The sequence below is a fragment of the Ambystoma mexicanum genome, chromosome 12 (assembly GCF_040938575.1).
Source record: "Ambystoma mexicanum isolate Mex_15411 chromosome 12, UKY_AmexF1_1, whole genome shotgun sequence".
Classification (NCBI taxonomy): domain Eukaryota; kingdom Metazoa; phylum Chordata; class Amphibia; order Caudata; family Ambystomatidae; genus Ambystoma; species Ambystoma mexicanum.
Genome location: NC_090936.1, coordinates 665,470,621 through 665,484,070, shown reverse-complemented (window position 1 = coordinate 665,484,070; position 13,450 = coordinate 665,470,621). Strand labels below are relative to the sequence as shown.

General features: G+C 46.5%; 1 protein-coding gene across 1 annotated transcript in view; it reads left to right on the top strand.

Annotated features, from left to right (window-relative positions):
• LAMB1 (laminin subunit beta 1) overlaps nt 1-13,450 on the top strand; it is a 373,674-nt gene that overhangs the window by 276,793 nt on the left and 83,431 nt on the right. The window contains exon 24 of the mRNA XM_069629156.1: nt 317-686. Coding sequence (XP_069485257.1) covers nt 317-686 — 370 coding nt within the window. The remainder of the gene's footprint in view (nt 1-316; nt 687-13,450) is intronic.

Sequence of the window (13,450 nt, the reverse complement as noted above, 5' to 3'; positions counted from 1 at the left end):
TCCTGTCTATTTTGAAATATTGTGTGTTTCACTCACTGAACTCATTGTGGATCCCAAACCCCACTCACACTCTCCTGAAAATAGCTTTGATTGCTCTCCATGTTTAACTTGTTTGGTTTTTGCCTAACCTCTCAGCGTTCACTATAACTAAGGTGGCCTCCTAAAATTTGCCGACCAGGCCAGATTCTAGAAATCCATCTTAACAAGTTACAACACCTTTCAATTAATGTTAAGTACAGATATGTTTTGCTCTTCTGTTTCTTTCTTAAACTGCAGTATTACACACACATCTAAGATTTCATTGGTTTCTTTCCAGCATGTGACTGTGATGCCAGGGGCATTCAGACTCCACAGTGTGACCGTACGACTGGTCAATGCATTTGTAATGAGGGTGTTGAAGGACCGCGATGTGACAAGTGTGCGCGTGGGTACTCTGGCACTTTCCCGGAATGCACACCATGTCATCAGTGTTTCGCTCTTTGGGATGTCCTTATTCAAGAGCTGCACAATCGGACTCAGAAGTTTCTTCAAAGAGCCAATGCCTTGAAAGTCACTGGAGTTGCTGGACCATACAAAGAGACCATCAACTCCATAGAAGAAAAAATGAAAGAGATCAAGAGCATTCTTGCTCACAATCCTGCTGCACAGCCACTTGGAAATATAGAAAGCCTTTTTGAAGAAGCAGAGTGAGTAAATTGAAAATTCAGTCTTGTTTCTAATGTAGTGATTTCTGTTTGTGCTCATACCTGAAAACTTACTATAAAAGGACAATTGCTTTTTGGTGCAAAATGGGGAGCTTTGGTGCACAAGCTGAATAGTTGGACCAATTGCTTGAGTGTTCATATTATATCTTCCCGATTGTAACAGGTTTTTTTAAAATCCTGATATGGTTTAGAAAGTACTATGTAAAATGCTTGGGTTCATGGTGTGCACTCTGCCAGCATCGGCCCTGTGTCGGTGTGTGGGTAAAACAAATAGGCTACAGTTCTTTGGCCTATTTTTCCATCATAAACAGAAGTTACAATCGCACATCTTTACTCCATTGCCCTGTATTTCTTCCGCCAATGTAAATTTCAACAAACACTTTGAAAGTAGTAGTAGTATATCATTTATATATAGTGCCTTTATCCCATTACCATGGCCTCGATGTGCTTTTTCTGGGGGGCAGGGGGCTATGCCCTCAAGGGATTAGAATGCGTGTGCGTTTTAGGACATGATGGGGAGTTGGGCGGGCTTGCCTGGTTCCATTAAGCAACCCATGATGGTCGAGCATGTGAATGGGTGCTGAGAGGTGGTCAAGATAGTGTGCGAGTGCAGGAGACTTGTGTGTCCAGCTACACCCTTTTTCTTTTTTTAGAAGGGGTTTTATGTGAGTCGTTTTGAAGGCTTCCGGGAAAATGCCTGATGTGAGTGGTTGATTTAGGGATCTTGCGACGCTGCCTGCACAGGTTGAGACTAGTATGTTCTTTTGGAGTGAGGGGTCAGGGGTCTCCATGGAAAGCAGAGGGCCAGATTTGGGATAGCAGTTTCAGGAATTCAGGATTGGAAATGGCTGTGAAGGAGGATATGACCGGGTGTGTGGTGGGAGGCGGGAAGGGGTGGCAGAAGGCGGAGAAGAGGGGGGTAAAAGATGCTAGCTTGGTGTTGATGGAGCATTGTCTTTCATTGGCTATGTGGTAAAAGTGGTCATCGCAGAGGGATTGGGAGTGAAGGGGAGAGGGGGGTGGAAGAGCTAGGAGTGTTGAATCCTGCAATGATCCTGTGGAGTTCCCTGCTGGGATTCCAGGAATTGGTTATTCGGCTTCCATTAAAGGATCCTTTGGCATTCCTAATTTCAATCCTATATGCCCTGATCTGCCTGGCATAAGAAGCTCTGTTTTGGGGTGTGGGGTGTTCCTGCAATATGCGTTCCAGAAAGATTTGAGGGAGGGGGTTTACCACTTGGGATTAAGACCTGTTCTCTGAGAAGAGACTATTGTGGGGGAGAGAGGGACGAGGGCATTGGAGAATCATCTGTCAGAAAGGTTGATAGAGGGTGGACCTTCATGGAGGGTGAGGGTAGAGAGGGAGCGTAGAAGGCAGTTGGCCAGGTTGGGGTTTACAATGACATTGTTTCAGAGAGGTACAAGGGAGGGAAAGATGGGCGGGTGAAACGGGGGTTTGGGACTGAGAGTGTGGGGGGTGGAGGAGGTCATAAGAGAGAAGATGGCCGAAGGATCACTCCAAATTAAAGGACTGGGAGGCAGAGTGGAAATCAAGTCAGTAGAACGGAGTAAGGTGTCAAGGGTGTGTCCGGCAATGCGAGTTTGCCATATCAGTTGGGTCATGTTGAGAGCATCCATGTTATCAATGAGTAGACAGGTCATAGGGTTAGAGGGGACATCAAACCTGATGTTGAAGTCTCCTAGCTTGGAATAGGATGGGTGCTGTATCAGGATGGTTGATGGGGAGTCACTAAGGGAATCTGCAAAAATCCTTTTGTATCTAGGAGGTCTGTAAAGGAGTAAGGTGTGGGAGAAGGTGGGAGTGAGTTGGAATTTCACTAATAGAGAGTGTAGCACTGTGGGGTGTTTGAAGAGGATGGCAATTCCTCCAGTTCTGCTGAGATCTTTTGTGTACGATCAAGGAGTAGCCGGAGGGTCGGGGGGGGGGGCTTGTGTGTGACAGGTTCGAAGTAGTCAGACAGCCAGGTTTCAGTGATGAAGTGGATGGCATGGTTTTCATCAGAGATGAAGTCGAAAATCATGTTTGTTTCTGGTAACAGACCTGGTGTTGGTGAGGATGCAGGAGAGCAGGTATGGTTTGTGAGGGAGGGTGGATCTTTGGTTGGGAGAGGAGGGGGGGTGAGTACAGGGGGAAGGGAATGGGTGCCAGGGAAGTGAACTTCTAGATGTAGTTCCAGGGACGGGGGGGTTTATGGTGGGGAGAGGAGTGCAGGGTAGGGGTGGGAAGGTGGACGATTGTAGGCAAAAGTGGCACAGGAGGTGTGGGTCGGAGTGGATAAAGTGTGTTTTAAGGACAAGAAGTTCCTTGGGATGGAGGGTCAGGGGGGCGTAGGATGAGGGGTGCAGGGAAGGAGGTCTATCTGGGAGGTGGTGGGGTGTGCTTGGATAGGTTTAGATGGGAGTATGAGAGAGGAAAGTGCAAGGGGGCAGGTGCTGGAAAGGGGGACATGAAGAGTTAGGAGGTCAGTGCGGTGGGTTGAGTAGAGGTAGGTTAGGGATATGTTGGAAGAGGTAAAGATTGGACTGGGTTGGGGGTTGGAGGGGAGGAAAGGATGAAAAGCACAGGAGGGTCAGGGAGGGGTCTAGGTGGGAACCGAGGTGAGGCTAAGAGTTCAATGTCCTGAGTTGGACGTTGTCTGGGGGGTGTCTGTGTGTCAAGAATTGATGCATTAACCCTGTGGGAGACTACACAACATTTGTCGTCTTGGTATTAGATAACCTACCTTTTGGTATAGGCCTGTACTACACAAGTTGGTTGTGTGACTGAGCAGCCAGGCTCATCTCAAGAGGGGTAGATGTGAGCTGTAGCAATGAAATCTACCAATACAATTAGCCAAGTAACACTTATACTCAAGGTTTTTGTTATAAATAATTATTTAACAGTAGTTTTTAAATAAGCATTCTTTAAAAAGAGCAATATATGTAACAATCAAATATACTTACAAAAACTTTTCCAGCATCAACACAAAGCTAGTAGATACTCTTCAGAGATGCTTATTACACATTTCCTACACCCTGAGGGGACTTCAGTAACTAGGACAGTAATGACATTCTTTTTTTTTCTTTTATTTGCTTGTGTTTAGCTAACCTCAGGCTTTTACAAGATCTGGAATTGTACGTTCAAGAATAACTTTTGTGTTTGCGGCTTTGAGAATAGGGTTTTGAATTTGGTGGATGTTGATTTAGCCTGCTCACCAACTTCAGAGTTTATTTTCTCGAAAGCGTTGTTTAAAATCTTTACCCCTGCGATTTTCCATCTAGTGTTTTCTCTGGAGATGAGGCGGGCCCACCAAACTTCTTCACGTAGGTCGTTAGCAGAAAACAAAGGTAGAAGATATACAGTCCTCGCTCCTTGCGTTGCTGGCCATGACATCAAGTGTTTTATGGATTCCAGTTGATGAGCCTCTGGACTCGGTCTATATTCGTTAGAGTTGGACTGGGATCTTCTTTTCAATATTTCCCGAGTCAGGAGGCGATTGAGCCGCGCTCTCATAAATGTTCCTCGTAGTTTTTTGTCTGGAAATTTCCTGATGTACTCGAACATCACTTTTCGTTTCCCTGTTGTAGGGGGCAAGTGGACCAAAGAATTGCTGTTTTGTCCCGAGTCGTTATCCAATCTTGATCTTCAAGTTTTTGTTTGACTCTCATTGGTTTTGATATCAATTCTTCCTCTGAACGTGTGATCGTCTCGAGAAGAATTTTTTTTTCCCCTTCACCCAGGTATTTAGCATACAGCAGGTGCCTTTTGAAATGTCTTCGGCCATCAACCTGTAGACTTTGGGGCTATCCGGCATCAGCATCTTCCTATAGAGCTGCATACTGATGTGGTCTACCATTGCTGATAGTGAGATGAGCCCTAGCTCGTGTCGGATTACTTTGATGGGAGTAGAATTGGGTAGGTTCAGTACCGACCGCCAAAGAAAACCACCTAGATTGTTCCATGTTGTCTTGGGATTGGCCGACTTGCATCCATTCCATATATGATCGCTGGGATGACTTTCGATTTATAGTATTGGATTACTGGCACCAATGAAAATCTTCTGAATCTTTTGTCAATTAGTCGAGTTGGTGCTGTTAAATTGCGAGCTTTGTCCCAGAGAACCTGCTGCATGCATGGACTTTTGAACAGTCAATCGTAACCCCAAAATATTTGAAGTGGGAAACCTTTTTTTGGAACCTTCCAAGAACCAGCTGGGCTTTGTGGTTTTCTTTGACGCTTTTTCCAAGATTAAGATTTTAGTTTTGTCTTTATTTATTTCTAAATTGTTCTGTTCGATGTACTGGACCAGGTTGTTTAACTGTCTCTGAAGACCCACAGGGGTCTGGTTCAACAGAATAAGATTGTCCGCGTAGGGTAGGTGTGAAACTTCGGTGTTCCCAAGTTTAGGAGGGAAACCTCGTACCGTTGAGGCAGACTCTTGATAGTCGCCCAAATAGGCAATACACCGTGCTGGAGCCAGCGGGCAGCCCTGCTTCACTCCTCGGTCCGATGGAATTTCTGCTGAAAGAGTACCTTGGCGATTAAGCCAAACTCTCATACTCGTGGCTGAGTGGAGGGTGATGAGGGGGCCCAGTATTGATGCCAGACAATTCCAGGCTCATAGTTTCTTCCATAGCTTCCCTCGGTCAACCCGGTCAAAGGCCTGGGTAAGGTCAACGAAAGCCAGGTACACTCTCGGGGCACCTATCCTGATCTTGCTCTTGATGATTTTCAGTACCATTATGTTGACCGAGGTGCTCATGTTCTTGAAGAAACCTATTTGGAAACGGTCTATGCATGATGCATGATGATCCCAGGTTTGGAATCTTCCGAGGAGAAGTGTTGCGTAGATCTTGCCAATAATATCCAAGAGGGCTATTGGGCGATAGTTGGTTGGATCGTATCGTACGCCTTTCTTGAAAGTTGGTACATTCACTGCCGTGGTCCAGGACAATGGGATTGATTTTCCTTCATTACAGCAGCAGAATATCTGGCTCACTAACGCAGCCCATTCCACTGGGTAGTGTTTCAAATCTATGTTCGTCAGCCCATCTGGGCCTGGTGCTCTAGACGATTTTAACTTCTTGATGGCATTACAAATGGTCTTTATCGGAAAGGTCTACCCACGAAATGGTGTTGGGGTTGTTTGATTAGGGCCACTCTGAGCTCTGAAGCTCTGAAGAGTGCCGTAAAATGGGTTACCCATTTTGTTTCCGTGACTGAATTAGTCAGGGCTTCGTTTGTCTGGTTGATTGATGGACGGATCAGGTTCCAAAATTCTCTGGTGTTCTTACTGTTCAAGGTTTTGAGCATATTTTCTGCGTCTTGCTGGTATAACATCACGTGGAAGCCTCTTAGCCAGGCTTTGTAGGATCTAGTCTCAACAGCCAGGGTGGATCTTGTTTCCCACGTGCTGTATTTCACTGCAGCACTTTGCAGTTGTCTTAAATATCGCCTCTTGGCCACAAGCGTTTTGTTGTAAACATGGTTTATCGAGAGTATAATTTTTGGTCTTGCGCTTCTGTCTGCTTTGTATTTTAAGAAGCAGAGTTTGGATATCGGGACTTCCAGGTTGATGGAACTTGTTTGTAGATTGTACTTTCTGGTAAGGTCCAGTACATCCTTCGCTGAAAGTCTTAAGCGGATTTACTGTTGGTTCAACTCGACGTCCACATTCCAAAGTGGTTTTTGTACACGCCTAGCGCTCCATGAAACTGATAGCAAGATGTGGTCACTTGCTTCCGTTTTTTTGGACCTCAAAATTCGTGATTAGAGGTACCATGCAGTGCGACACAAAGATGAAGTCCAATATCGCCGATGAGGCGTCCTGTTCCAAAGTAGGGATAAAAGGCCCGTTGTCCAAGATCATAGCAGCGTTATGGAAGTTAAGAGAGTTCAGTTCATCACGTCCAGCCACGCCACACCTCTAACTTCCGCGCCTGTTTTTTGCGTAGTTTCTGTGGGAGATTTTGCTGTTGGCAAGCACTTAGCATTCAAATCCCCACATATGATTGTTAGGTTGTTGGTAGTCTACGAGAAGCTCGTCGATCCGGTCTGCCACCAATGTACGAAAGCTGGTAATCGTGGTGCGCTGGGGATTCCAATATAACGTCACATTTGCCAGTTGGGACCTTGCGGCCTTGATGCTCTGAACTGCTCCCTCTTCCCAAGATAGAAGAACCACCAGATGACCGTATTCTTCAGAATTTATTTTCAAGATGTTGATTCCGGCATCGGCTCGGACCGCCAAGAGGCCGGAAGAAGGCCGACCTAGCAAACCTTTAGTGGCAGGAGAAATTATGACTGTGAACCCATCAAGGGCAGATTGATCTTCCACCCAAGTCTCCTGTAGACAAAGGATATCGAAGTCACCCAGCTTTGTTTCACTTGGCCGAGTGAGGTGGTGATGTCCTGTAGTGTTCCAGGAACCCAATATCCGTGGGGAGTACCAGACCTTGGGTGTTGCGTTCGAAGGTTATGTCCCTGGAACTTGATAGGATGCTCTGTTGCTATTTCCTTGTGTTCGGTTTCAGGGCTTTTGATAGCCAGGGCCACAGACCTTTTCGGACATTTCCCAGCTTGTATTTGAGTGATAGGTCAGGCTTCTGGGCTACAGAGCCTTGTATGCTGTTCTTAGGAAGAGTTGGTCGTAGCGGGGTGGAAACCTCATTTGCGCTCTCCCGACTTTGCAAAGTACTCCCCAGTCTCAGCGGAAGCCCAGTGTATCAGTGTTTTGGACTAAGCCATCTCTTTGAAGATTCCGCATAATGGCGGTACGAGAAGTCGCTGGATTTGTGGGTTTGCTGACCTCTTGTTGGCGAACGGGGGTGTCTTCCCCATCGCAGATCTTTGTACAGGTCTTCCGTTCTTGATGTGTAGCGATTCTTTCGGGAAGCGGAGACTTTCTCAGATGAGTGAGACGGTTGGCTTTGCTTTGTGGACTCCATTTCAGTAAGCCGAAAGCCCTTTTTCTCCAGGTCGTTGTACACTTCTGTCAAAAGGGGGTGGACCGGCCCAGCTTTGATATGGAGATAGGCCTTGGCTCTGCGATTCCTGTGATAGTGTTCTAGGGTTCTATCAAAGTAAAATCGCCGGTTTCTAATGATCTGAATTTACTTGTAGTCGATAAGACATGCAGCACAGTTTTTGTTCAGAACAAAGTCTTCCTTTGCGTCCAATATTTGTTCCAGTTTGAAGGTTCTTGTAGATCATGGTAGACTGTGATTGTTTTTCAGGTTTTGGTAGGTAGGACTCTTGTCTGAATATTTGTCATGATGTTGAACAGGCCTATGGCTCCTGCTGTCGGTTTGGTCTGGTGCCACCTGCCTCTGATCATTTCTTGGTTTCATTACGTCCGGATTTCCAGGGCGGTTGTCAGCAGAGCTCGAGGTTTTCCCTTTCTCCGCATCCAGAGTGCAGCTATGGTCACGATATGATCTTTTTTGTGTATTTGTTTTTATGCCGGACACTGGTGTAGACTGGACGAGGGCAATTACGGGTCTCTTCTCCAGTGTGTAAGGTGAAATAGCTAAGGGATCTTGTTCCAGGTCCAAATGTGTTGATAGATGCATGAGTACTTTCGCATCCATGAAATCCTCAATGGTGGTTGGGGATTTCACCAGGTTCACCACTACGCCTTCTTCGTTGGGTTTTTCCACCCCGGTTTGAGTTTGAGCGTGCACCTCGTCAGCGACCAGTCTCCTTTTCCTTTTGGGCTGGTTGGGTTCAGCCAATTCCTGTATGTCATCTGTTGCTAAAGATAGCAGTACGTGTCTTTTTTCAAGGTCTGTTTTATTTGCTTTGTTTTCAAGTTTTTGAAAATCGAGTAGCATGAGATCAAGTCCACTGTCTGTTTCGGCCCAGCCTTGGGGTCAGTTTCTTCATTGCTCTGGGTGGTAGAAAGCCTGGAGTTTCCTTGATTCTCAGCAGTCCGGAGCCTGCTCGAGGACTTCTGGGCTTTCGTTATGGTCACTGTTCTAGGAGCTTTAGGTGTTTGTGCTACCGGGATCAGATTGCATTGCACTCCTCTGGTCGACATTGTGCAGTTTAGACTTTGTTTGGAGGGTCTCCTTCACTCTCTGGTTTGTTTTGTTCTTTGGCAAGAGCGCGGAGGTTGACACTTTGTTCTTGTTGCAGATGCTGCAGTTTGTTTTCTAGATGAACCTAGTAATCCTATCCTCACTTCTTTGTTCCATGGCTGTGATGTAGCCTTGTAGGAAAATAAGTTTTGAGTGCATCATTGCTATGATGGTGGTTTGATCCTTAATGGAATCGTTTACTGCCTCGTACAATTTAGTGAAGGGGGCCAGGGCAATAGTCACTGTGGACATGATGGTCATATGGTCCGTTTTTTTAAGGGGTGTCTATAGAGGCTAAACTAGGAAAATCACTCAGTCTCCGTTTGTTGGTAGGGCTACTGACCCTCGAATTCCATCGATCGGTCGGACTGAGGATTGGAGTTAGCAAGTTGCGAGATTTTTGTCTGTCAACCGTCGGTAGCACTTCTGAGGGCGCTTTTTCTCTTAAGACTGGCCGTGGCCGTGTATCTTGCGAGTTCTCGGGTATTTTTTCCTTCTGATAAATCAGAGCCCGGAGCAGGGATTTTAGGCTGTGTCGAAGCTGCTAGTCGAGGTACGGCCTTGAATGACATTTATATATCACTAGTACACTTTGTAAATCCTGAGGTTTGTAGAAAGGACATGTTAAGGGAAGGAAAAAGGTTGAACAGGTTCTCGGAGCATGTGAGGACTTTAAATCTTGAAAATGAAGTCTAGATAAAAACATTTCCCAGCAATAATAGTTAAAAACCAAAGTATCACCTATGAGGGACGGTAGGTGTCAAAGTCAAAAGGACTAGAGTCTGCAGGGAGCCAGGACAGCCAAAGTCAATTGGAGCACAGTCTCTGGAGCTGAGGCACTTCATAGATAGCAAAGGATTGCACAAAGTAACAGTTTGTTGTAGGAAAATCACTGAAAGTTACACTTGTGAAGGGTAGAGCTGAATTCAACTCTAGCAAGGTAGCTACTGCAAATCTCAACTGAGAAGAGCAAAGCTAAAAACACTGAGGTAAGTACCCCAAGTCAGAACAGTACCTTTGGTTAGAAGAGGAGTGGTCCAGCTGGCTTCTGTCTGGTTGCAGTGATGCAGATCCTGGGTTCCTGGGCCTCAGTTGTGGGGACAAGAGGGAAGACGTCTGCAGGACTCCTACGGCAGCAATTCGGAGGCCGGCGGCAGCTATGGGCTCTTTTCAGGTCAGCAGCACTTCGCTGTTTCAGCACTCAGTAAAAAGCACCACCACGGATCTTTGATACCGGTTGGGCTTCCTTCACTCCTTGAGTCCTGCACTCTGGTGAGGGGACTCGAGCTCCAGTCGTCCTGCTTATGGAGGGTCCTGGGGAGACTCCTGGAGCTTCTGACTGGATCACAGACGTTGCACTTCTCGACCCCTGGCACTTGGTTCCTGCAGCAGCAAAGAAGTACAGCCAGTCGAGGAAGATGGTCCAGTGGAGTTAGTCTCGGGGTTAGTTGGTCCCACTAACCCAAGGGAAGAGGTCTTCCCTTCTGGAGCTTCTCTTGTCGATCAGAAAAAGGAGTGTCAGCACATCAGCAGGGCTTCACCAGGCAATTCAAAGGTCCAAGAGGATGCAGCAAGGTTTGTTCAGTTTCTTCATCTGGTTGTTCTTCCCAGTGGTCGCCTCTGTCTTCAGTCCCAAAACCCTCACCTTTTTAAGCAGGTTTCTCCCATTCATGCACAGCCTAGCTGTTAGGCAAGATTGTATGCAGTACCCTGTGGGAGACTGCACCAGCCTTGTCCACTTGGCAATAGTTAACCCAACCTTTGGTATAAGCATGTACTACACAAGTTGGTAGAGTGACTGAGCAGCCAGGCTTATCTCAAGAGGGGTCAATGTGAACTGTAGGGTTGTAACACAGATATTCAATGACAAGTATCGAAATAAACTCTTACTCTTAAGGTTTCTTGAATAAACAATTATTTAAGTTGGCTTGAATAAGCCTTCTTTAGAAGGGAGCAATATATATAACACAAAAATATACTTCAAAAATACACACTCAGTTTCAATAAATCAGTAGATACCCATTTGGAATGGCAGGCACACTTCCTACACCATGAGGTGACTTAAATAACTAGAACACTGGACATTGATATATCACTGGGACATCTAGAGCAATACTGTTACGCTCACCTGGTATCCACAGGGACGCCACCCAGCTGGGTTACTCGCTGGTATGCTTATCAGCTTTGCCCTGATGTGGTCTGCGGGGAGGGTTCTGCCTGAAAATACAGGAGGACTGTGTTCAAGACTGACTGACTGGGGTAAGTATCCTCCCTCCACCCCCGTATGATTTCAGTCCCTCTGGAGCCCTCTCCTCACCTTGTGGTAGAATTAGGCGTGCTCTCCATCCTGCCTTCTTTGCAGGGGTGCGTTGTCTTTCATGGGCGAGTGTGGTCCAGTTACTTCAAGCTGCAAAGTAACGCGAAGCGTGTTGTCTTGCTCGGGTGTGGTTTAAATAGCCCCAGCAAAATAGTCCAGGTAAAGTAGTTCCTAGGCTACCGCACCCAAAACACTAGACTGCATAGCTTGGTTCTAGGGAATCAAGCTATGTGGATGCCTCCATGTTGGCTGGAAACACAAAAAGTAGTTCCCAAGCACATGTTTCTCATGGTGTATGAGCCTGGCGCCATAGGCGCCAGGAGTGGCCCCAAGAGGCTTTTGGAAAAGGATGCCTGGCTCTAGAGGCCCGAGTCCTGACTCCACCTGGCCAATGGGTTTGCCAGAGGGGGTTTTGCGCGAGGGTCACGACAAATACTGAGTTTGGTGTTAGGAATACAACAATGGTTAACAAATATTCTTAAGCATGTAAGTGCTTTTAAACCCTCCAGTACAAAGTAAATTAACCCTTTCCCAGCTACTCGAGTAAAGGTGACTTTTGTTGAGGAATCGTTAGAGCACAAAGTCACAGATTAGAAAAGTCTTTCAGGGAGCCAGGACAGCCAATGTTAATTGAGCAAAGTCTAGGGGAGCTGAATCACTTCTTGAAGGTAAATAAAAAGTCTTGCACAATGTTTTAGAAGTCTTTGTAGACAAAATTGAATCACTGTAGGGCCACAAGCTGGGAGGCTTGTGAGAGGCAAAGCTGCAAGCAACTCTGCAGAAGCAGTCAAGTCTCAACTCTGAGCTAGCAAGGCTACACAACGAGAGGTAAGCAACCCCTTAGTTTTACAGTACTTTTGGTTAGAAGAAATTGGTTCCAGCTGGCTTCTGTTCCTGTGTAGGTCTGCAGATCCTGTGTTCCATCTGGGACTCCTGCACTACGTAATGGAAAGTCAGCGGCATCAATGGGCAAACTTCAGATCAGTGGCACTTCCCGGTTTCAGCTTCTCACGGCTCTCGCAAATAGCACCACTGTGGTTCTCGGATATATTAATGGACTTTCCTCGCATCTGGGGTCCAGCACTCTGAGGTGGCTCAGGCTTGGTCAGTCCTGCTTCATGGGAGTCCGGAGGATCTTCCTGGAGCTCTGGTCTGACTTAGACACTCGCTCAATTCTGGTGTTCCTCTCCCTGGCAATCTGTTCCTGCAGCAGCAATGGAAGTACAGCCATCTCTGAGAGGATTTCCAGATGAGCTTCCTTTGCAGGGCTTCTCTAGTCGAGGCGAATTCAGAGCTTCAGCACAGCATCAGGGCTTCAACTGGCAAACCAACGGTCCAGGAGTTGCAGCAGGCGTCTTTTCCAAGTTCTTCTTCGGATTCCTTCGTCCAGTGGTCGACTCTGACTTCCAAGCAAAAGACCTCGCCTTTTATGCAGGTTTCTCCCCTTCATTTGCAGCCTAGCTGTCAATCACACAGCAGGGTGTCTGTCCTTCAAGGACAGCCAGCCAGCCAATTACCTGTGGGTGCATTCCTGTAACCAAGGGGATTAAGCAGAGTTTCAGCACCTCCCTCACTTCCTGCCCGACACGCTGGAGCCAGAGGAGGGATTTGCCACTAAATCCCGCCAAAGACAAAGGGACCAAACTTGGTTTGGTGCGCAGAGTAAATCTCAAGAGGGACCTTTCCAACAAGAAATGGCGAAAAAAGACTGGGGTCATTTTGACAAAATGGGCATTCATGGGTTCATACTGCAGCTGCAATTGCAGTCCGCTTAAACACTCCATGGTAGTAAAAGGTAAACCACTGCCACCAGCCATTAATTTAAGAAAGGGTATCATAAAAATGTTACATAGGAAACTAGACAAAGGGGGATACTAAGTAACCCCTCCAGCACCCTATTGTAAGATAGTGTGTGCTGGGTCTAGAATGTTACAAATGTAAGTAAAGTCAATTTCACTTAACTGCTCATGGAAACAGTAGTTTACCAAGAGAAGGTATTTAAACCTTTGGGAAATCTGAAATGTTTCCCTGTGCCATTGCACTGAAGGTGCTTTGTGACACAATGTAAAAGATGATGCCAATGGAGTTTGTCAGACTCCACAACCAAAAGAAACAGTGTACAAAAATCACATTAAAATACATGAGAGAGTGGGGAAAAAGGGTCTATCTCTCCAGGTTAAAAAAATCAAGTCCTCAAAGTTGCTGGGAGTCTCTAAGGTGGAGGGGATTAGAACACTTCTGAAAATGTTCCCCATCAGGTATGCCGGTGCTCCCAGGTATAAGGAGTTGGCATAGTCCTGTCTCGATTTACAATCGACATAACAGCAGTGAGTCTGTTGGGGGAGGAGAG